Raw genomic sequence first — 23,522 nt, 5'->3', positions numbered from 1 at the left:
GCAATACCCAAAAAATTAATTGTCCTTTATTTATTTTGCAGCTTAGCTTTAAATATACATACAATGTATGTAAAAAAAAGATGAGAATGCGATTTACAGCGTTATCAAAATTAAAATGAAATTGAGATGCCCTTACAGACTACTAGTTGCTATGATTAGGCCAAGTCCATCTGATGGCTTCACAATGAGTCTTACTTACTACGCGGTTAAGTTACAGTAAAACCAGCAATACTAGATCAAGGTTTATCGAAATCTTAAAAGTAATTATTGAACGGTAATATTATTTTACACTTTCGTATTTAAACTTAATCTATAAGAAAACCATAGTCATTAGCTGCGCTCGGGGAAATGATAAATATATATATATATATATATATCGATTTATATATATGCGATGACCGTTTGTGGGATCGGCCAAGTAAATCGATCTCTTAATGAGTTTCTCCGGAATATCAAAGAAATTATTATCTGAATTACAGGTAGTCTTCTTTCCAGGTGAAAAATTATCGCGAATTTTACTTGTCGTATGTATGATTTATGGCTGGAATACCTGTTGATTCATTTGATTCTGGCGGATAGCCTGCGGGTTGTTGTTGCAGCGCATACCCTGCGGGTTGCTGTTGTTGATATTGTTGCTGTAAGTTTGGCGCATTCGGCTATTGTTTTTACCTGAGCGACCAGTAGCTTTTGGTACTTGCTTCTGATGCTGCTCTGCCATCATAAAGGGTGCATTCGAATTTACGGTGATGGGCAACTGAAACACGTTTCAAAAATAAGTGAGTCTCAAGAAATGTGTGCTCATCAGGATGCTGTTAACTTACAGGAATATTAAAGCGTTGCACGGGCATCGCTGGATTGGGGTGCTTGGCGTTGTAGTTGGGGGGATTCCGCTGTGCGGAGATTATAGTGGCCAGATTATTTCCTGGCGGTGGTGTGGGTGCCATTATTACGTTCGTGCTGTTGTTGTTTGCTGGTTGCGGAGCAGTCACGGGAGCTGTCATCGTCGTGCTGACCACTGGCCGAAGGTATGTAGTGGCGGGCAGCTTGAGCATGGCCTCCTGATTGGATTGATTCATTAACGTCATCATAGGCGGCCACTTTTTGGAACTGGAAGCGTTGGCACTAGGTGGTGCAGATGGACAGGCGGCTACTGTTCGCATTATCTGCGAACTGGGGCTTGGGTTTGTAATTGACGGAGTTGCCGTTGGCGTGGCCACTTTAGCTTTGGCACGTCCAGGTTCTATAATCGGAGTCGGAACTGAAGGTGGAACTGGAATTGTAGGTGGCACAGACTGACCACAAGTGGCAGAATGTCCAGGCCAGTGAAGCTGCTGGCAGGGATAGTCACAGTAGGATGTGTTCCAACAGCAGTACAACTGCGCCTCACGCATGCAATTCGCACACCACTGCTTCCGCTTTGCCTCCTCGACCGCCCGCATCAGCTCGATGGCGTTCTGCTGTCGCAGTTCGGAGATCACGCGTTTGTGCTCTTGCTCCAAAGTCTTTCGCATTTCGGAAATCATTAGCTCGCTCGTGCGATGTAAGTCGTTTATTTGACGGTCATAGTGCTGCTTCAGACGCTCGTTCTCCAGCGACAGGCCGGCAATCCGGGCTTGCAGGACACTTTGGTCCCCTGTAGCCATGTCGCTAAGCGTGTCCTCGATGACGGAGATGAAGTAGTCGGTTATCTGCGAAATTAGCGATAATGCAAGACAGCTTCAGTGGATGACTTTGTATACAACAAATCTTAACAAATACAAGAAAATTGACTAAAAATCGATGCTACAAGTATGCACGAATTCAATTTTAGAACAAACATACCTTGTGTGCGTTCTCCTTCAATTTTTGCGAGACCGGTCCGGCTTGCGAGGGATAGATTTGTGAACCATCCGATCGGAGAGCCCCGCGTGGACGAGCTATCAACTTTGGCACACCGGTGTGCAGGAGCATTTCACTCAATGCCGTGGCCAAGCCCGGAGTTATGGGATCATTAGGAATGGAATCACTGGACAAGACGTCGTTTGCCGTTCCGTTCAAAGCGCTAGCCAGTAGACCCACAGGTTGTCCACTGTTAGTAATTGATTCTTCTTGTGATGTGGGAGTGGCCACTGGAGGAATACTCAATCCGGCTAAAGGTGGGGGCATCGAGACTGAGCTGGGAACGCAAGAGGAAGTTGATCCCGTTGAGGTATTCTGCAGTGTGTTCTTTGAAACGGCCCTTAATGGTGGAACCGGGATAGTCATCGGGCTGTGTGCATTGCAGCTGCCGCCTTGCTCCACTGGAATCACTACCATGTTGGATCGGAGCAAAGAAGACGTGTTTGTGGCTGGTGGAGCAGTCGCCGGTGGGGAGGTTGGGATACGATCGTTTTTTCCTCGAAATTGAAGGTGTGACGCAGACTTTCCCTTGGGCGGTGGCGGAGGCGGTGGCTTGCTAACAGCAAGCGTGCTAGTTGGCTTTGGTGATGCCGAAGGTGAAGGTGCGGTTGACAGAAGGGGCGAGTGAGTTGGAGAGGGTGCCTGGGGTATACCTGCTATGGGAACTTGTTGAACACCTTTACGTTTTCCGCCCGTATCCGTGGACTTGCCTCCCTGTTTCTGGCTTACCCTTTGGATCGTGGTGTCGCCCACAAATCGAACCGAATCAGCTGTCGCGGGTGATTCCTCTCTTGGCGGTAAAGGAGGAGGCGGGGGCATAGGCAATGGCATAGGTGGCACAGATTTCAACCTCCGACTCACAATAGACTGTTCCGTTTCCATTTCATCTTCGCTGAGAATCTCTTCCTTGATTCTGACTTCTTCAAAAGGTGCATTATCCACTGGCTTGGGTTGGGGAGCCGGCGCGGCAGCTGGCATTTGAGATTCCGGCTGTGCTGTAATTGTCTCCTGTTGCAAGGGAACTTGATCAGTTTGAGGTTGATTAGCCGGTGACGCTTCCTCTATTCCTTCGTCATCTGGCTCCGACATCACCTCTGTTTTAATTTCTATAAACGGAATAACTTTTTTGATGAGCTGTTCTTGTTGTCTCTCGACATCAGATTGTTTTGGGTTTGCTGCTTCATTCCCTTTTGGGATATTCTGTTTGGGAGGTGGAGCTGTTGGAAGAGGAATGGGAACAGCAGCTGTGTCCTCTGCTGTCTGCTGTTGCTCGCGTGGTATCTTTGTGATGGTCACTCCCTGGCGTCGTCTGACCAATTCCACCACAGAAACCACAGACGCAGATACCGGGGATGCCGAGGAAGTATCATTGGCAGCATTTTCTATGACATTCTCTTCATCTCGTAAATTTTCATTCTGTTTTGAGATTGTAGGAGATTTTGGGGGCTCTTGGCCAGTTTTTTCTGCCTCTTCAATTTGATTATCCTGATTATCGTGTTGTTTCCTAGCATGCTTTGACTTTCGTTTGTGTTCGCTGGATTCGCTGGTGAAACTGGCATCACTTAGAGAGTGCTTGCGTTTCGGAGCCACCGCTTCTGAAGTTTCAACGGATTCTGCAACTATTTTGGCAGCTAATGATTTCCTTTTGAGCAACACCTTGCAACGAGAGTCGGTCAAGGATTCCCCAGATCTGGATATAACCTCATAGTTGTTGCTCTTCACATTTGAGTGATCGCTGCATCCGGACCCTGTTACAGAAACAACATCAACCTCCGAAAGTTTTTTTGTAGGACTTGGCGATTGATCCGATTCGTTTCCCGATTCTGTCGCCTTTGTTTTCTTGACGATGGAGAGCTTATCGTCCGCGGTCTTGCGTATAAGAAACTGCAGCGGTGTCTTATTAGCCGGCTCCAGTTCCCGGTCGATAGCCGCATACACGCCTGGCATCATCTGCTCCAGTTGTTGTTGCTCTTCCAGAGGATCGTAAGGGGTGCGATAGGGAGCATAATTGAAAGCGCCAATCTTGCGCTTGATGTGGTCGATGTGAATCTCAACCTCCCTTATGCATTCCGCCAAATCCCTTGCCGATCTCCGGCTGGTTTGCGTGTTTGGATTTTGAGCCGAATAAAGAAAGCAGTCCTTTACGGGCACGAAAGCTCGGTCGTGTTTGCCGAAGAATCGCACATTCACCAGAGTTGAGTTTGATGAACCCATGGCTTTCGCGGGCCAATAGGGAAATCCTTTTAGTTTCGCCCAGAGAAGGAGATGCGGATGCCGGCACACCTTCACGAACCACTCGTCGCTGGAATTGGCATTTAGATAGCATTCGGGACAGGTGTCGATTTCGTTGGCCTCCTGTCGACATACCTTCACCACAGCCTTTGAGGCCTGTTCCACTTTGGCATCTACAAGATAAAATTCATTCGAAGCAATTAAGAATTGTCAGGGAGGTTTTCAATCGAATTGCACTCACCGCCGGCATCCAGGATGAGAGCGTTATGCTGTATCCATTTCACTTCGCTCAGAAACTCGTCTGTGCTTTGGTAGGCCCCATTGCGGATGCACTGCGCCAGGCTCTCGAAGCTCACCGGGTTCACAAAAAACTTTTTGTACGTCAACGGAAAAACCTCTAGCGGCGACCGTAGCTTATGTGCCTGCAGATTGAGATGGATGTGGAAAGGGTGCATAAGCGGCGGATCTGAATTCGTCGTGCGGCGAAGAGATCGTTTGTTCAACGAGCTTCTGTCGTTTGAGAACAAGTTTTCGCTTCTACCCAGATACGCCGATTGTATGTATAAGTATATGTATATGTATATCCATGTCAAGGCGGGGATGGGTACATGGGTCTTGCGGTAAAAGAGGGAACGGTGAGCTGAGCAAATATATATATTGCTGCTATCTGCTGTTCCTTGCACGTCTTCATGCCACTGGAGTATATGTACGCGGCCAAGGTCTTAAATGGCGGCCAAAGATAAACTACTGTGTACAGATGGGCTCAATGTAGTAGCAACACGGCATACACAAAAATAATATGACTATTCCACTTGACTAACATATTATACGCATAATATCGCTCCTTTGGTTCACTAGTTTCCCCCTCGGCTCATTTGTTGGGCCTGGCATAGTAAGATAGAATTGAACAGTCTATTTGCGTAGCTCAGACCATTAAACCGCATTATCGTGTACATGAGGCCCTCACGAACACAATCACAGCCATCCATTAGCCACACCAACAGGCCTTTGGCCATTGGAATCGACTGGCAGATAAGTGAGCGCAGAGAACCACGTGAGTCGTTAAACAGCCCCGACAAATGCCCACATCTGCGGTTGGAATGGAGCCATGCCGGATGTGCATATGTGGGGCTTTAGCTTCAAGGGTCAAGGGAGCACAAAGTAACTTGTAGCCCAAGAACACAATACCCCGGCAGACCAGCGAGACTTTCAGGTGTCTATCTGCTCGTCCACTGAACAAGAGAAAAACTGGGTCTTCAACAGTGGAAGCGAGTGGAGGCGGCAGAGAGCGCAAATATCACATCACCTATAGCCCATATTATTAGTAGCTGCGGGCGCAATAATAGCACAATTAATGTCACCCCTAAAATGCAATATCGATGAATATCTTTAGCTTGGTTGGAAATCTTTGACTTGATTTTAAGGTTTAAACATAGAAGTAACCAATGAGTTATCAGCAAGTATTGGAGCTGAAAACCACACATATGGTATACATGTACACATGTATATGTATCTGTTGAGGCACAATATTTTCGCGTGACTTTTGATACATACAGAACGGCGTGGAATGATAATGAAATCTCGACAAGGAACAAATTACAATACATACGGAGCCGATGGAATATAAAATTCGAATTCAGCACATTTACTCACCCCGCGCACATGCTTCATACGGTCCAGGGCGAAGGAAAGCAGCTGGCTTAGTAGATCCACCGAAACTCCATTGCGCCGCAGTCTAGAAACGCAAATGACCAATATATAAATAGGTTTCATTTATAAAGAAATGCCAAACAGTCACCTCTTGGGGGCCGCCTCTATAACCTGACACTCGGGGCACTTCCAGGAGGAGTCGAACTTGGTGGTGGCAGGTCGGACGCAGTAAGAGTGAAAGGATCGCAGGCACTTGGAGCACGGCATTAGCTTGCCGCACCCTCGGCACTTCCAGCAGAACGGGTCCCAGCCGGGCTGCAGGAGAGGATTGTAGGAAATCATTAATTTTTTATCTCTCCGCAAAGACTGGATTTCTCGATTTTCTTAAGCATAATTCTCAAAATAATTTCTACAAACTTTAGTCACCACTCACCGTAGGTGGCTCCTCATATATGAGAGCCAGCCGCTCGGCCGCCTCCTCCTCTGGGGTTTTGGCCGTGGTCGTCTTTGTGTCACTGGCATCCGAGAAGAGCGAGCTTTCGCCTTCGCCGGATGTGTTCAACGCCAGTTCCGATTCCCGGTCATCGTGGATTATGCGATCAAGAAAAGCATTATGCTTCTTCGCGAATTCCTCGTTCTCGCTGCGTAGGTTGCTGCGTCGGGGACCCTTATCATCATTGCTCCAACTGTTGCTCAAGGATAGAGTTTTGCTTCGTGACCGACAGCGGGTGGCCATTGAGTATGCGGGAACGATGTTTCTGTCCTCCGCATTTAGATTTGCCAGCCGCTCGCCATCTTCAAAGGCCATCGATCGTCCTCTCGGCCTGCAGGTCGTTACGCCCCAGGCGATGTCCTCGTCCTGCCAGTCGTCATCTGAGTCGAGGATGGGGGCTGGAATGCTGCTGCTCCGCTTAAGGGCAACCTTTAGAGATTTGTTTTCGTTTTCGGAGGAGGTATTTAAGCTGCGGGACAGCTCTCCACCTACTGCCTGAGTGGCGAGATTCCCGGGCACATATCGCGACTTTCGACTCTTCAGCTTGGACACCCCAGTCACAAAGTTGCTGAGGACCTCGGATTCGATGTGTGAGCGCTGCAGAGCAACCATTTCCTTGGCTACTTTGCCTTTGTTGTTTGGCGTGGAGGACTTAGCCTGATGCTGTTGTGGCTGCACCTTCGTCAACTTCATGGTAAGCGAGGAGCCCACGTTGATGTTCGAGGGACTCGAACTGGATGAGTTACTGCTGCAGTTGGCCGACCCAGGCGGAGCACTGACAATATACTTTTGACGCTTGCTGGGCATGATGACCGGCTCCATCTCGACGTGGCCATCCAGCGAGGAGCTCTGCAACTGCGGCTGTGGGCTGCCGATGGCGGAGAGGGCCTCAAAGTCCGGCCGGGGAATGGATTTTAAGCTATCCCCACTGCTGTCGCTGCTGTCCGTGCTTTCCATGCTCTGTGCGAAAGACTGAAAATGATACATTTATGGAACAGTCTGGCAATTGAGAAATCTAAATAATTGTTTGATGTTTTGCCTCTTAACTTATTTTTAGTTTTTTTCTTTCAATATTCGTGAGGTTGACTATAGCTATTTAATTGATAATGCTGCTCTATAAATAAATTTTAGGAATCCATATGTACAATATTGGGTTTTTAATATTACAATCAAACAGAACACTTGAAACTCTTTATTAGCTATAATGTCAACGAATCCCCCTCATGTCCTCCGACACAACAAATTTAATTTTGAGTAATAAGCTAGAGAGGACATCACAGTCGAGCAAAACCACAATTCTATACTTAGATGCAAGATACCTCTCGTTTTACGCGCAGGCGGATCGAATCAATTCGACTAGTGATCCTGTCATAACGAATACACAAATCTAGTTGCTTTCGGACCACCCTCTCTTCTACATGTAACACACTTGTGAATGGATGAAGTGTTTGCTCTTACTCTTCGAGTAATAGAAATTGCAGTGTGGAGGTGAGGGCACACAGTATGGTATAAGACCTTCAATTTCGTTAACAAGTACATATTTTAGCAATAAAATCAGAGACTTGGAAACCGCAAATACGATATGCTAAACCGTATCAGCCCGACTCGCCGAAGTGTGCCGAGTGTGACGAATTCGCCAAATGGGAATGTGTAAATGCAAAGTGTCACGGAATCGTGCGTGTTGTGTTTGCCGTTCTTTTTTGCGTCACCAGCGCAACTTCAGCGAGTGCTTGCGGCGTGTGCTCCGCGCTTCCTACTTATTTGCATCTGTGTTCGCTTCGCAAATTTTACGCACCTGCGATGTTCACGTTAGGAAGCCTCACTGTTACCACTCTCCCCTGGTGATTTGAAAGTGGGAACCATAACTGAGCGATTTATTTCGGTCCGATCTGTTTCTGGGCGAGATTCCTCTGTCGCATCTGCAAGAAATGTGTCCACGATGAATTTAGTGTTTTCAGTGTGTTGTGCTGCATGACCAGGTTTGCTGGTGCGGAAGTTAGAAGGGGAGGGGGAAGAGTGATACGCGGAAAGCGTTTCCTTCTGCCTGGCTCTTACCAATTTCTCAGGGCTGTGTGCGAAAATCGCAGATTTGACTGGACGCCTTTCAGATCGCTGTCTCCAAACGCCGGTTTTCGAGCCTTCTACGTACGGCGATTGTCCGACGATCGGCGCCCTCAATTGATGTAACGCAGCGCCTTCCTAGTTTAATTAATGGTTTTGTTGTATTTTATTTTTTCCCGAAGTAACAGTGCTGCCAGATGACAACAGTCCCGATGGCTATCGAGCTATCGTTGTAGGAAGATTAATCGAATAAGGGTTTTCGATACATTGATAGATGAGCTGATTCAGAACGACCACTTTCGATTGTGCATTGGCGCGCGTTTTAAATATTTAAGTCATTATCAACGAATCGAATTCATTTGAATTTTGAATCTGCATTACTAGGCAAGCTAAATTTTTACAATGAAGAACTAAATTAATGGTGCCCCTTTCAATACTCACGGGCACAGTTGGCAACGCTGGCTGGGGCGAATACTCGCTAAGCGAACTAGTTGGCAATATTGGTCGAGGGAAACTTTGCTTTTCAAAAGTAAAGTTTGATGAGTTCATAAAGTTTTCAATATGTATATACCATCATATTGGGTGTTATCGCATTATTATGTTTTCGAAATTCATGAGCAGACAAAGATTACTTAAGGACTTCCAATAATACACACAGTGACAGAATCCAAACAACAAGGCTAATGGCTTACCGCTTACATTTTGCCCTTTAAATGCCCAATAAATTCAGAACATTAATCATGAATTAATCAATGCAAAAATTAAATGAGTTTAAATAAAGGATTACATTTAATATACGGCCACGAGGGCCGTAAAATTTACTACTAGTCAGGGATTAGATTGGAAAGCACTAGGCCATAAAAGTAAATCAGCCACATGGTGGGACTGGGTCATGCATCATAATTTCAGGTAATTAAGTTCGGTTTTATGCGATGATCTGCTCTAATTTGGCTTTGCAAAATAATGAGCCAAATAATGACCAGAAATGCAAAAGCATTTACATGAATTTATAATGGAGCGAATAACCTTGAAAGTTCCATAAATCATTGGGCAGCTTCACGAAAAATCTTCTACGGCAATTCGAGGAGTTTAATTAAAATTAAAAGGCTGCGCCAACGAGACCAGCGCTCTGGACCCTGGACATTCTCCGGCACCACTTCTCGACTGGATATAGCCCTGCTGGCAGGTAAACAAGTTATGAATCCCATTACATAAACCATTTCCCAGGCTGACAATACCAAGCGATGTGTCTGGTGTGGGGGGAGTGAGCCGTAGCCCAAGGACCACGACCCCACAACGGTTGAACTTCTACAAACGGTTTTCATATATTCATGGCAAATTATAATGCTGCGAGAGTATAAAATGCGACGAAGAAAGACAAAAGTTGCCCCATTCATAAGGGTCACACTCGGGCAGGCACGGCCTCCAACCACCTACCTACCTGCCACCCACTGAGCCACCCACCCACCGACCGGCCACCTGTAATATGGACCCCATACCCTCTGATGGCTTCCAAAATAGCGACAATGTCGGGCTGCTGCTGGCCACGTGTAAACATGCATCTCCATATATCAATAAATTGAGATTACTTACATAATTTGTATTCCAAAATCCAAAAACTGTTAAAAAAGTTGCCTTGGCCCCTTTTTCATACGATTGGCTATGTGTGTGTGTGTGTGTGTGTGTGTGTGTGTGCAGTACACGAGTACATTGTGGAAAAAGTTTTTCTTTTCGAGTGAGAGTGGCTGGGGAGTTTTCCTCGGGGAGCAATTCGGTTAATATTCCGAACATAAATTTGCAAAGGAACCACTTTAATCAATGGCCAGGTAGGGGCGTCCGTTCAAGGGATAGGTGAGGCACATGGTGTGTATATGGATATGTATACGGCGCAGGGATCAAAGGACGAGCCCATCCCCGAACCTCCCCGCCCCGCTGTTGGCTCCTTTTCGAGGTGCAATGTACCATTTAGCGGCGGTATTGATTTGCCTGAGAAGATCAGAACAATGGGCTGCGATTTTTCCGGCTCATTCGCAACTGATTTTGGAGGCGGAGATGCAAATATCTGGTTGGCTTCACCCAGAAGATTCAAAAGGGCTCGCTTTCGGGTAACGTTTAATTATGCTTACTTTAAACAATAACTAAAAGCGGTTGGTACCTTGCCCCTCTCCAATTTATTTAATAATAGAAATTCGCTAACCATCGCCAGCTTCAGGCATAAATTGCAGAGTACTCCGGCTAGCCATGGGGGTTCGGATCCGGGACTCCATTCCGGACATTGTTTGTTTTTCTGGCGGAAAGAAGATGGAACAGTAAGTGGGACAGAGGCAGGGGTCCGGGTAACCGGCGATGCGTCCCATTCATAACCCATATTCAATTTCGTTTTGCAGCTCCGGCGCCGCAGGCGGCAGTTCTCGGATTCCACTGCCAGTGCATCCTCATGGTCGACGGCTTAGCCAACTTGCATAATCACTGGCATGGACTGTGAATTTATAGAAAGCTTTGCGGGCACCTGAGTCACGAGCCCGTGCCCAGTGGCCCTCTGCCCCAGCCACGCCCACTGGAATGCCCACTCAAACGCCCACTTGAACGCCCACTCCCACTCGATCGCCCACTCCCAATCTACTGACCAATTATTGAGCCGTTGCCAAATGCAAGGCATAAAATGAGCGCACATATTGCCGGGACGGGCAGCGTGGGGAATCGGATTGCAAGGAGCCGGAACGGAACGAAACGGATCCGAAAGTGGAAGAAAGGTGCGGGGCGGCTGCTGGAGTTGGCATTAGTTTTGGTGGAGGACCTGGAGGAGGATGCTTGTGGCAGCGGCGCAAAAACAAGAGCAATAACTGTTTGGCAAACAGATTTATTTTTGTTTCTAAATCCTCAGGAGCGGAGTTTGTGTTTTGCGGATTTCAATGTTCAGCTGCCAATGCATTTTCAAATGAATCCGACTACTCTGATATTCTTACTATGATGTTATTACTAATTATATGTACAAATTAAATATACTGGACAAATATTCCGGTTAGAAAAAGATTAACAAGTATATTATTCCATCAATCTATTTTACCACAAAAATTCCCAACATGATGCGCCAACTGTGGTTGCTTCCCCCGAGCAATCTAATTCCTAAATGTTCAGAGATTCATTCGAGCCAAACTCAATTATCCATTTAGGGACAGCACAAGCAAGGCCCGCTCCTGGCCAACCCTTTGGGTCCTCGCCCACGGCCCGCACAAATATTGGTTTCCAACTTTCATTGCCACTGCGGTGTGGCGTCTGCGAAGCCCGGTCAAAAGCAGAAAAGGCCTCTCCCTCCGGCTGCTACAGGCTGTTTGCTCCTGGCTCCTGGCTCGTGGCTCCTGCTGATGCTACATTAAGTGCATGTTTTGACTGCGCCGCATCCTCGCAACCCGACTCGATTCTGACCACAGACAGCCCGGCCCACACACTTCACCCTGCCATCCGAGCACCCAACGGCGGGATAGTGTGGGCGGACGTGGGTCGCGTGGGTGCAGTGCATCATTTTTGCATTAGAAAAGTGCAGGGCCATGAAAACTGTAAATAACCTGGAACACATAAGACTGGGGGTCGGGCCAAAATCCCAATGGCTGCGCTGCTGGGCCAGCCGCAAATTATGCTTGTCAAAAATGAATGTTGCATACGTAACGGAAGGCAAGGAAAGCTGCACTGGGCGAAAAAACCCGTAGATTATAGCACACAACTTGAACCTTGACTACCATGTGCTTAGGCGCTCAAAAAGGTGAGTATATATTAAGCTTCTCTATATCTTCTCTCAGTGCATCTATCGAGTGGGTGGCAGGCTGCCTGCCAGGAAAAGCCACAAAGTGCGACTAAGCGGGAGTCAGGGGGGTTGGAGGCGGGCGAAGCGAGGTCGCTGCTAGAAATCGCAGCAGTTTGCGGTTGTCGTCATCGGCGTACGTGCTCGATGCGTGGCAATCGGATTCCCCCGAGGGTCCGCACATGGCCCACGTATCCACGTATCCGCATGAGGACTCGCACACAGAGTGCGGACCATGGCCAAACCAAGCCAAAGCTAAGCCAAGCCAAGCCGAAGTCGGTGCCAACGGCCCTTGAATCGCTCCTTGGTCTCGGTCTCGGTCTGATTCTGGACTCTGGGTTCTGGGTCGTGATGGTTTTGGCTAAAATCGGCTGTGCTGAAACCGAAGGAGCTGATGACGGCGACGGTGACGCTGACGCGGATGCTGACGCAGATGCAAGGCCAACTTTTGACTAAATGTGCTCCAAGTGCATTAGGACGGAAATGTTATTACAGTGAGACACTGGAGAAAACATAATCCATTTAAAGGGTCATTACATAAAGATAACAGATTGAACAATATGAAGGTATTTGCACAATTCATCGATGCGTAAATTCCCTTTGATTGGCATTAAATGTTAAATTCCCAGTGGCACGTCGACATTCATTTTCCGGATGAACGGTGCACTGCGCTGCGGGCGACAAAGCGGCCCTCTTTTCCCTCAGTGTACTTCCTTCGCAGTCATTATTGAAGCATTTGGTAAGGTGGCTGTGGCACTGGGAAGCGGAGATTAGGCGCGGAAATGCTCCGAATGTTCGTTTGGTTATCGCCAGCAAACATTTCAAAATGGCAATGGCGAAAGTCGGAAATTTGATATGCCAAAAACCGTTTACGATCAACAAGTGATAGGAACGGGGCTCATGGCAAATTATGCAGATTGGCTGGGAAGGGGAGTGTGGAATGGGGGGGGGGGGGTGTGCGGAGTAGGAGGAGGGTGCTATGGGGGAAGAACCTAGGATATTGAGGAAGTTGGCTGCAGTGTTTGGCGAGAACTTTCCATCAAGTGCGCAGGAAGAGACATTGATTTGACTGCAGCGAAGTTTTCCATTATGGAAATGTCATCAAATCGATTTTCCCCTCTCGTTTGGCCTTGTTTTTCCTCTTGTGCGAGGCTGTAATGACGGGCTGGAAAAACGAGCATGAATGCATTTAGCATATAGCACCATATGTATGTAAAGGCTTTGTTTTTGGTTTTATTAAATTTATTCATATTTCTCTTTGTGTTCTTCTGTTACTCGTATTATTACAGTAATCATAATAATAATTATTATTATTCCATCTATGTTAATATAGTGTGTAATAAAGCTTGACAATCTATTAATGCTATTACAATGTATTCTCGGTTATATTGTTTGTTCAATGTTCGCTTTTTCCGGTCTGTCCTGTTCGTCGGCGTCGCTATGACCATGTCCACGTCCGTATCCGTGTGTCCTGTTCACAAGTGGGCTCGTGTCCTGTCGGGATGTTTTGTATTTATAAATGCGTATACGAGTTCGTGATGGATTCTGGTTCAGATTCTGTGCGGCTCGTAGGATTTGGCTAATTTCAGCATTCGAATGGAATTCAAGTTAAAATGCAATGTGCAATGCAATGTTTTTATGGTATTGTACAAAATTTGTTACTACTATTCATCATTCGAATTTAATTTATTTTGTCAGCACTTTGGCAGCGCTCATAAAAAGTTAATTTTGCCGCTCTCTCGGCCCCTCAATAGATGCCACATGCAACGCCAACAGATGCAGATACCCAAACAGCAAGACACACGGATACGCAGATACGTGGATACACGGACTCGCAGATATGTTTCGCATCTAGGTATCTGGTTCTGTGGGCGCCTTCCATTTGCATTCAAGCTGAGTAATTAAAATCATAGTAACATTTCCATCTCCGTCAGGAAAAACGCGTAGCGGTCGTGGAAGTGGCAAGTGGAAATTGGGAAATGGGAAATGGTGAATGGGAGACGTAGTTAAAAGCATAGTTTAAATTTTCTCTAGGCGGGCTCTTGCTATTCTCATTACCCATTACTCTATTTGCGTGTTTACACTTGTCTTTGCTCTCGCTCAGTTGGCGGTTTCCATTTGGTTTTAATTAGTTAAAACGATTTAAAATGAATAAAATATTGGCTCTGCTGCGCGAGTATGATGTAATTAAAATGGCCTATGTACAGGGTCCGCCCCTACCGCCAAAGTTTCTGTATCTGAATCTGAATCTGTATCTGTATCCGTATCTGTTCCTGATTCAAATTTAGATTCGTCCATTAGAGCGGGCGAATAATGCTTTCGATTGAATCATCCACTTTGCGCTGTCAAAAATGAGGTACGCTGGGAATGAGGATTCAGTTAAATTTTATGCAGATTAAACTAGAATGCTCTGTTTGCCGTGTTTTGTGTGTGCCGTGCAAATTTGCTCTGGTTCAGTTCATAATACCAAAATACAAAAATCCCTTCGCTGGAAACTCGGCACACATTAAACAACAACGGCGATAAAACAAATAATGGATAACTACGGGGTGAAGGGGTTAAAAATCTCATGGAAGTTGTGCAAATATTTGCCTGCATACTTTCTCCCATAATTATTATAGTAATTCATTGCATTCATGTGTTTAATTATTCCGCACACACACACACACGCACACACACATGCATGCTTGCACTCACACATTTATCATGCGAAGGGGCGGCGAGTGGGCGTGGTCATGTAAGTGGAATTTATCGTGTACTTATATTAACTTCTATAGCTTACTTTTACATTACCAAGCTCGAATTTGAAACTTTCTACAGACACAAAAAATCCATTTAATGCGCGGCCTCTGTTCTCGTGTGCTCTCTCTCTCTCTCTCTCTCTCTCTCCTCTACAAACATGGATCTCAATAAATGTTTACATTGCATATGTACTATATATAAGATATACACATCGATATAGCCTCGCTTGGGTCGGTCGTATTTGATTTTCATTCTTTCTACATTCAGATTACACACAAGTACAAACATATGCAGATGTACATATACATATATAGATATTATGTTGCGTAAATGTTAATGTCGTACCCTATTCAGATATAGTTTTGATCTACTTGCTGGACTTCGAGGGAGAAAACGGAGAGGAAACGAAGGTGTTCTAATCTGAATGCTAGGATAGTTGCCGTGGGCTACATCTGAGATTGACTAAATCATAGGTACTAAGTGTTCAGCAAATACTACGCTTAAGTAATCGAAACGGACTCTAACACGTCTAAACAATCGCATGAGGCTAACAGGTTTAAAACAGACATTAAAAACATTTGGCACGACTCTGTGATATATGTATACTCTTCGATACTTTTCGATACTTTTCGGGTAGTGAGCATAAAATTATTTTGATTTAAAAGTCCTTAAGCAATAGGAATACATTTACATATGTACAAGAAAGGAACTATTTTACGGGGTGAGGGGCTAAAAACTAGATAAAGTATTTATATATCCAATGCACATCGAGGATTATAAGGGCGATTATATGGGGCGTAATAGATCTGGCTAACGTTTCATATATATATTATATATATGCATGCCTAGAGATATGAGTTCCTCGTCTCACACCATCCTATACCAATCTAATCCTATTCAGTAGTGACTCGTCTCTAAAACTCTAGCACCCCAGAAGCAATATGTCTAAGACTCGACCATCTATGGGTCCAATACATTTGCGATTAATCGTACTATACACCTTATGAAGATCAGTTTTGGTCGCTATACCTTATAGAATACACCGCTGTCGACCTCTATAAAGGTGCTGACTTCGAGGGGACAACTACCAAATGCTAGCTAGGATTGGGACTCTAATGGAGTATGAATTAGAAATATATTCTGTAACGGTATCTAGTCTGAGAGTGCAATCCGAATGGAAAATAAATGTTGTCTTTGCTCGCCTCGCTGTTAACTCAACATTTTCGAAATCTATAATTTTGATTGGGATGTAACACGACAGTCTCATATGGATTTTCATTTAATGGGCTAGTTTAGTCCCCAAAAATGAAAACCCTATCGATCCTGTCCGCATTTCTTGTTCGTTCTATGTTCTTCAGATGTGAATGTGATGCAGTCAATAGATTGTGTGGGTCGCTACATATACATATGTTCATTTAGAGCACTCGTTTCTCAAACTGATATGAACCAAACGATTGCCAAGGGTTTCCCGGGGACTCTGGGGACACGAATCTATTGACCTATTTACACCTGGGTACCATAATACTAGAGCGACACGAACTCGCCAGGACCGCCGCCCTTGTCCTGGCCTTGAGTCACCTCCTGCGGCTGGTGAAGATCCTGTGACTGCTCCGGCATTCCCTTGGTCTGACTCTCCGCCTGGCCAAAGAGCGTCTCATTTTCGTAGCGCTCCTCGTCGTGCAGCGAAAGATTGGATCCACCTAGTCCTCCGCTTGCGGTGATCCGCCGACCCATGTTGTCGTACTTGGGGTAGGCGGAGCTGTCCAGCGGCCTCATGGGCGTCACCTCGACGGGCGGCGATTGGCAGGCGGAGGGCGGTGGCGGCGCATTGTTGATGCAGCTGGCGCAGTTGTTGGGACTCGGGTGATGACACTGCACCACCGCTGTTACGGCGGGCGGCGGCGGCGGAGGAGGCAGCTCCATGGCATTGCTGTGGTACCCCGACTGGTGGGGGTCGTAGCCACTGGCCTCCAGGTTGTAGGTCACGATTTCATCATGTGTGTAGAGTCCGGATGGCTGGTGTTGCTGTTGCAGCTGCTGGTGCTGCTGCTGCTGTATCTGCTGTTGCTGCTGCTGCTGTTGATGTTGATGCTGCTGCTGGTGCTGCTGCTGCTGTTGCTGCAAGGAGGTGTCCTTCTTGAGAATACCTCTCCGGGCTGTGTGTCTCGGCAGAGTGGCAAACTGACCCTCGGGCACGGCAACTGCACCAGCACCACTCTCCTGTACGTCCTGCATCCTCTTCGGAATGTTCAGCAGATCTGGATACATGTTCAGGTCCGCACCATCCAGCATGTCCTGTGTGACGGATACCCGGATGAAAATGTTGCCCCCAAACGCTGGATTCGGGACTATGTTCGAACAAAACTCTGGTGGCGGTGGAAAGACGCCCACGTTCAGCGGGAACTCCTCAGAGATCTGGGCAGGATGCGAATGGGCATGGCCTGCCATTGAGGTGGGCACACTCATCATGCCGCAGGTGGAATCTTTGACCTGCATCAGCTGTTGCCGCATTCCACCACCACCTGCAACCTGTTGCTGTTGCGGCTGCTGCTGCACCAACATGCTTCCATGCCGATGACTCTCCACCGCATGGATCTCTATTTGGTTGAAGCCCATTCCGGCCGAGTCCCCCTTGTTCATACCGATGGAAGTGGGCTGGTTGTCGATGCCATAGCTGTCACCGCGATCATTGGTGGTCGTGGTGACGCTTGAGTCGAGAAGTTTCTTTTCCTGATCATTGAAGCTAACACTCGACTTCACGCCGGCCTTGTTGGCATGACGGTGCTGGCGGGTAGTGCGTTTGCAGAGACAGACCACAAACGAGATGGAGATCAGCAGAAAGACGGTTCCGAAGATGCCCATGATGAGGCCAAAGTACCAGAAGGTCTCCGGAGTTTTCTCCAGCACATGCTGAACGATCTCGCTGAGGTAGATACTGATGTTCTGCGTCATACTGCCGATGGAATTAGAGCCCGTGCAGGCGTAGGTTCCAGCATCCAAGCTGGTCACGTTGAAAACGGTTAGATTACTCCACAGCTTATCCGAGGCGATGCTCTCCGATTCGAAGAGCACGTTGTCGTTGTCCAGTATCTTTCCATTCAGTTCCCAAGCCACCTCCGGCAGGGGATCCCCGTACACCAGGCAGCTAAAGGTGGTATTACTTCCGATGTCGATGTTCTGCACCTCTTCATTGTTGAAGATCTCAACGCGCGGCGGACAGCCGAAGAGCTCGTCGTCCACGCTATCCCATGTGCGATCCTTCTGGGCCGGAGGGCCCTTGCATACCAGACTCACGGAGCTCAGGCGGCTGTTCACATACCAGCCCCGGAACTTTCGCAGTTTGCAGTTGCACTGCCAGGGATTCTCCTCCAGGGAGAGCGTCTTCAGATTGGCCATGTGCTGGAACACGTACTCGCTCAGGCTCTCCAGCAGGTTGTTCTTTAGGTTGAGGAACTCCAGCAGATTAAGATTGGCCAGGGACATGGGATCAATGTAGGAGATGAGGCAGTCGTGCATGTCCAAGGTGCGCAGATGGGGCAGAATAGGAAACTGATAAGCCGCTAGGCGCTTGAGGGGATTTCCATTCAAATAGAGTATCCTCAGGCGATCGTTCCCCATGAAGGTGTCCTTGTCGAGCATCTCCAGCTTATTGTCCGACAGGTCGATCTCCACCAGTATCTTCAGATTGCGGAACGACTCCTTGTGTATGTACTGCACCTCGGACTTCTTGAGGTAAATTCGCTGCAAGTTCAACAGGCCCAGAGTGGAGAACTCCTCCCGGTTGAGGTACGGGATGTGGTTGTCATTGAGCACCAGCACCTGCAGCTCTGTGCTCAGGGTGTTCGGAATGGTGGTCAGCTGCAGGGAGCTGCAGATGGCCGACTTCTTGCCATTGGTCCACTTGCAGGTGCAGTTGGAGGCGCAACTTAGAGACCAGTCATCTGCAACAGTCCAGGCCACCAGGCACAGCAGAATCCAGCAGACTAAAGGAGAAATGAGGAAAACGAATTTAAATGTAGCACTTATAAATCACATAGCCACATTAAAGCTGGGGTCTAAGATCATATACATATATACATATGTACGTAGCTAATCTGTGGGTTTCCTTTGTATTGACCGTCTATTTTGGAGTGTGGCACCTGCTACCTGGGAATGACAACTCACCTGGCAGAGTCCTCGGGGTTCTGCTCCTTCTGCGATCCATGCTGCGATGCATATGGCTTCGTTCGGGGCTCCTGCTGCCGATTTTCCACTACCCTGGCAATTGATGACCCTAAATGGCTTTGGCTGATTCGATTGCCATGTTTCACATCATGTTGCCGCCGCCAGCAAAAAGGTTTCCATTACTCCACATTACTCAGCACTTTGGCCACACTTCTTCGGCACTATTGATTTTGCCGTTTTTTGCCCTCCGCCTCCAGTTTGGCTGAGTTCTTTTCTTTTAATTCGCTTCGAGTGGAAAGTTGGTTCTTGTGGGTGCCTTCTGCTCCTCCTACTGGTCCTTCTGCTGCTGCTGGTCGTCCTTCTGCTGGTATCCTTTTAAGAATTCTTAAATCTGCAAAATGTAAAAGAGAATCCGGTATTAGCGTGAGCGGCCAACAATGCCCATTGTAGTTGTGTAGTTCTAGTTGTTCCTACTCCACCCACACTTGGCCCATTTGTAATCTCTGTTTACCGAGTTCGGCTTTGGCCTCTGAATAGAGTGGGTGGGTGGTGCCAAGTGGCCGGGGCTTTAAAATCGCCTTTCAACAACATTTTGTAATTTGTTGTACGTCCAGCCGGACGGCACAACAAAGCGGCAACCAAAACCCGCAGGGGCTCAGGCTCGAACTCGGGGCATTCCCCACAATACCCTTGGCCACCCATATTCCCATACCCATTCCCATGGCCAGCTCCATTCTCATTCTCATTTTCATTGGCATCGACAACGGCATCGGCATTGGCATCGGAATCTTTACAAAATCAGCATCAATAGCCTGTCGAATGCTTTTTACTTTTGTGCTCCCCCTCGGGTTTTGTTTGTACTTTTTTTGAATGAAAAGGAGCGGGACTGAACTGGAAAAAAGCCAACTCAAAGCGGTTCCGAGGTGGCCATGGGTTGGGATGCCGGGTTCATCACTCACTGCAGGAAATACTATAATTGTAACTGGGCTGTACGTTTGTATATTAATTATAAACCCATTATTCAAGCCAATTCAATAGTCAATAATATTGGAGAAGGAACTATGTGTTGATGGTTTCAAATTTAAGTCACTGGTAACACTGTGCATAAAGTCACTCCTTGTGTAGTGCTCCTTTCTGGCATAAAAGTAATTTAGCTCAACAGAAAATGCCTAATTTAACACAATCTACACCGCACTTACTGTTGCCAACCGAAACTGGGGCCACATTCGCTTTGCCCTCGGTTTCCTGGATCACTCAAAACCCATCTCCACCTGCCCCTAAAAAGCCCACCCAACAGCGCATAAGGATGAATCCGCTCCACTGGCAAACTAGGAGATACGAACAGACAATGAAAACGTAAAAAGCTCAAAAGGTTCATTTGTCAATTTGCCATTTGAATTTGTATTTGAGAATTCACTTGGCCGCTTTTGCGCTTTGTCCTGACGGCACCCAACCACCCACCAGGATCCCTCGTCGGAAAGGACGACCCACAAAGCCGGGCCAAAACCTTGGCAGCCTCAATTTCTGCTCATCGCTCGTTGCTGGCAATGCGGATAATATTTCCTGTGTCAGTGCAGCAGCAGCAGCAGTTGGCAGTTGCAATTGCTGGCTTTGCCTCAGCCTCAGACCGCTTTTCCTCGCCCCTTGGTATTTTCCACTTTCCTCCCAATCGTCGACAGTTTTATTTTTGCTGCTTTATGAGCACACAGATAGAAAATGGTATATCATTTTATGGACTTTGATTCGCAACTGGGAACTGGGAACTGGAAACACAAATAATGGCATTCGATCGCTTTGAGCGCCAGAGTAAATTTACTGATCGAACAACTTTAAAACTCGAACAACCAAAATTAAATTGGATTGGTGCATTGATAAAGTTCGCAGTATATATTATTTGAGATAGTTGTAATATTTCCAGATACATCCCTTCTTGGGGCATCACAAACTAAATGGAAATTTTGGTTCTCCAGAGATTTTTCCCAGTGAAAAGAACGCGCGGATGGAGGCACTTAGGGGACACTCTGGCTGGAACCGCAGCGGCACTCACAGGTTCGTTGATATTCATAAATGTGGCACAGTGGACCAAAAAAGCAAAGCTAATTTGATGGCCAATTGCCAAAAGGAGGCCAGCCAAAGCGCGCAACAATATTAAAAAAATATTATGGAGGAATATGTTGCAAGAGCACTGACTGCAGCCGCAGTCGTAAAGCAAATCAATTAACTGATGCCACATAGACATGGGGCTCCAGTTCCAGCATATGGGAGATGGCCCAGAAAGATATGGCATTTTCCCTCTGCCAAACTCAGACATATAACGACTCGGAGATTCTGGTATCTGGTTTTTGGTATCTGGCTAATCTGCCGGAATGGCCGGTAATTGTTAACCTGTACTTGGCAATTGCCAATTTGATTTCGAATCCAATTCAAGATAATCTGCGGCAGTTTAGCTGCAAATTGATTTCGGGCTTCAAATCCAAACAGATGCAACAGTGCGTATGAGCAATTATATAGCGATAAATTAAGTGGACCTGGAACTCAGAGAATGCTAGTCGAATCAGAGTGGAAATCAACAACGTACAAAATTGAAACCAAAGATGGAAATAGTCCATCCTCGTAATTAAATCGCCACTCAGGCATATCCAGCTTGGTTACCATGTAAGTCCGAAATCCCGCTAGGATATGATGTAAAGTCAGTGTGAAATTGAGCGACAGAATTTAAAACTTTGCGCAAACACATTTGTGCACATATTTGCAACACAATGTTGACTGAAACGCAGTTATGCAGAATTAAAAGAATTGATTATAACCGTATTAAAAGCCTTACCATTCCACTGCATCCGAATTAATAATGCATTATGAACATAACCCATCGTAAATCATTATCGTTCGAACTTTCCGACTTTAAAATGCACGCTTCCACCTTAATCCATTATGTCCCACCTCACATTTTGTTCGGCCAATAAATTGCCATTCTAGTTTTTGGCGTTTTTTGGCGCTCCTTTTTAGTTGGTCATATACAATTCCATTTGACAATTGGAATTCAATTTCAATTTCAGCTGGCCGAAAGTTAACTAAATGTCCGCCCCGCAGCTCGACCACGCCTCGCTCATTTGTAAAACTTCATCAAATGTAATTGTCGGAAAACAGGAAAAAGTCCTTGTCCAGGGCCAACAATTGGAGGCCATGCTCCGTGCTGCATTACCAAATTAAAAACAAAAACTAAACTTTTCCGCTTTTTCTTTCATTCCGATTTCTGCCCAACTTTCCTTCCGCTGCCTTCATTGTGCGTGGCCAGGGGCGTAGGTCACCGGCCGGGGTTATTTAAGCTATTTTTTTTTTTTTTTTTGGATTATGCAAATGCCACGCGGTTATCTATTTGTTTATGCAACCAATCTGCGACAGGTTTTAGGCGTTGTGCTGTTTTGATTAGCGCTACACGCAAGATAAAGGGATTTTTACATAAACGTCAATCGAACTCTGGGAAAGCAGCCCTCAGATATTAACATATTCTGCATGAATTACGTTTAGAAGCCAACATTTTTAGAAAAGAATGATTAAATGCTATACAAATTGTTTTCGATACCTTTAAGTCATTTAAATTATCCAAAATACCTTTTGGCTAAATATTTCAAGTCTAAGAAACAGAGATCAAGCCACGATTCGACTTTTACCTCCCAATGGACTCTTCGTTGGAATCCCCTTGGGTCTGAGCCCCTGTGCGTATGCAAATGGTTTCTTTGCCGCCTGGCTGAGCACTTTCTACACCACCACCCCCCCCCCCTAGACCGACCACCCACATTCCGCCGCTCCTGCCACGCCCACCTACCGCCCGCCCTGCTTCCTCCAATTGTTTTGCCGTTGCATAAGCACGTGCGAATGTGCGTGCAAATGCAAATGGCGATGGAAAACTTTTTAAATTGAGCAAACATTAACAAAAAGGCAAATCCAGAAGTGGGCGGAACTTTTCCTGGCAGCGGCGAGTGGCGGCGGATGGGGGCGTGGCACTTGCATGGCAAAAACAAATACAAAAAAAAAAAATAGTACAAGAACACGAGTAGGTTGCTCTTATCGCCTGTCATCGGGTGGCCTATTTGTTTTTCCTTGTTAAGACCAGGGGACCAGAGACTCGCCAATCTTTCAAGGACAGCCGTCTCCAAAGTGTAAATTGCAAACTTTTCCTTGGGCACCAAAGTGGATCGGGGCGTCCGTCGTGCCACAAATCCGCACATAATCGGAAAATGTCACAGGGAAAAAAACAAGCAAAATTAATGGCACTCGAAGCGCCGCCAGGCCAAGATTAGATGCCGCTGACGTTGACCGTGTTGAGTTTTATTGCCGCCCGGAAATGGTTTTCATAAATACACAAAACTCCGCAAAGAGCAAGGACGCAGGACGCAGGACGAAGGACGCAGGACAAGATGGTAGGATTGCAGGATGGCACGATGGCGTGATGGCAGCAGCAGACACTTATGGACGGGGGCAATGCAATTATCTGGGGGCAGA

General features: G+C 46.6%; 2 protein-coding genes across 4 annotated transcripts in view; both read right to left on the bottom strand.

Moving 5' to 3' along the window:
* Positions 1 to 17: 17 nt before the first annotated feature.
* Positions 18 to 8,524, bottom strand: Zmynd8 (Zinc finger MYND-type containing 8). 2 transcript variants are annotated; one of them, NM_170563.2, is made up of 10 exons: positions 8,309 to 8,524; positions 8,049 to 8,172; positions 6,194 to 7,213; positions 5,909 to 6,075; positions 5,764 to 5,845; positions 4,352 to 4,532; positions 2,608 to 4,283; positions 1,822 to 2,531; positions 822 to 1,688; positions 18 to 754 (listed from the first exon to the last, which is right to left on the bottom strand). In NM_170563.2, the coding sequence occupies exons 3-8, from the start codon at positions 7,208 to 7,210 to the stop codon at positions 2,289 to 2,291; spliced, it is 3,366 nt and encodes a 1,121-aa protein (NP_733442.1). In that variant the 5' UTR covers positions 7,211 to 7,213; positions 8,049 to 8,172; positions 8,309 to 8,524; the 3' UTR covers positions 18 to 754; positions 822 to 1,688; positions 1,822 to 2,288. The 2 variants fall into 2 exon arrangements, with proteins under 2 accessions (NP_733442.1, NP_651881.2); NM_143624.3 differs by having other exon boundaries at positions 1,822 to 4,283; positions 6,194 to 7,225.
* A 4,818-nt stretch (positions 8,525 to 13,342) lies between these two features.
* kek6 (kekkon 6) overlaps positions 13,343 to 23,522 on the bottom strand; it is a 42,511-nt gene continuing 32,331 nt past the window's right edge. For both annotated transcript variants that reach the window (NM_143623.2, NM_001276222.1), the window contains exons 3-4: positions 19,020 to 19,410; positions 13,343 to 18,838 (exon numbers count right to left, since the gene is read on the bottom strand). In NM_143623.2, the coding sequence (NP_651880.1) occupies positions 16,380 to 18,838; positions 19,020 to 19,071 (2,511 nt within the window). In that variant the 5' untranslated portion in view covers positions 19,072 to 19,410 and the 3' untranslated portion in view covers positions 13,343 to 16,379. The remainder of the gene's footprint in view (positions 18,839 to 19,019; positions 19,411 to 23,522) is intronic.

This window comes from Drosophila melanogaster, chromosome 3R (assembly GCF_000001215.4).
Source record: "Drosophila melanogaster chromosome 3R".
Lineage (NCBI taxonomy): Eukaryota > Metazoa > Arthropoda > Insecta > Diptera > Drosophilidae > Drosophila > Drosophila melanogaster.
The sequence above is the reverse complement of the archived record's forward strand: the minus strand, read 5'-3'. Positions and strand labels throughout refer to the sequence as shown.

Coding starts and splice junctions, on each gene's coding strand:
- Zmynd8 (NM_143624.3), bottom strand. CDS start 7,210: ATGGAAAGCACGGACAGCAGCGACAGCAGTGGGGATAGCTTAAAATCC. Junction 6,076..6,193: donor TATATGAGGAGCCACCTACG/GTGAGTGGTGAC, acceptor CCTCTCCTGCAG/CCCGGCTGGGACCCGTTCTG. Junction 755..821: donor TGCAACGCTTTAATATTCCT/GTAAGTTAACAG, acceptor AACGTGTTTCAG/TTGCCCATCACCGTAAATTC.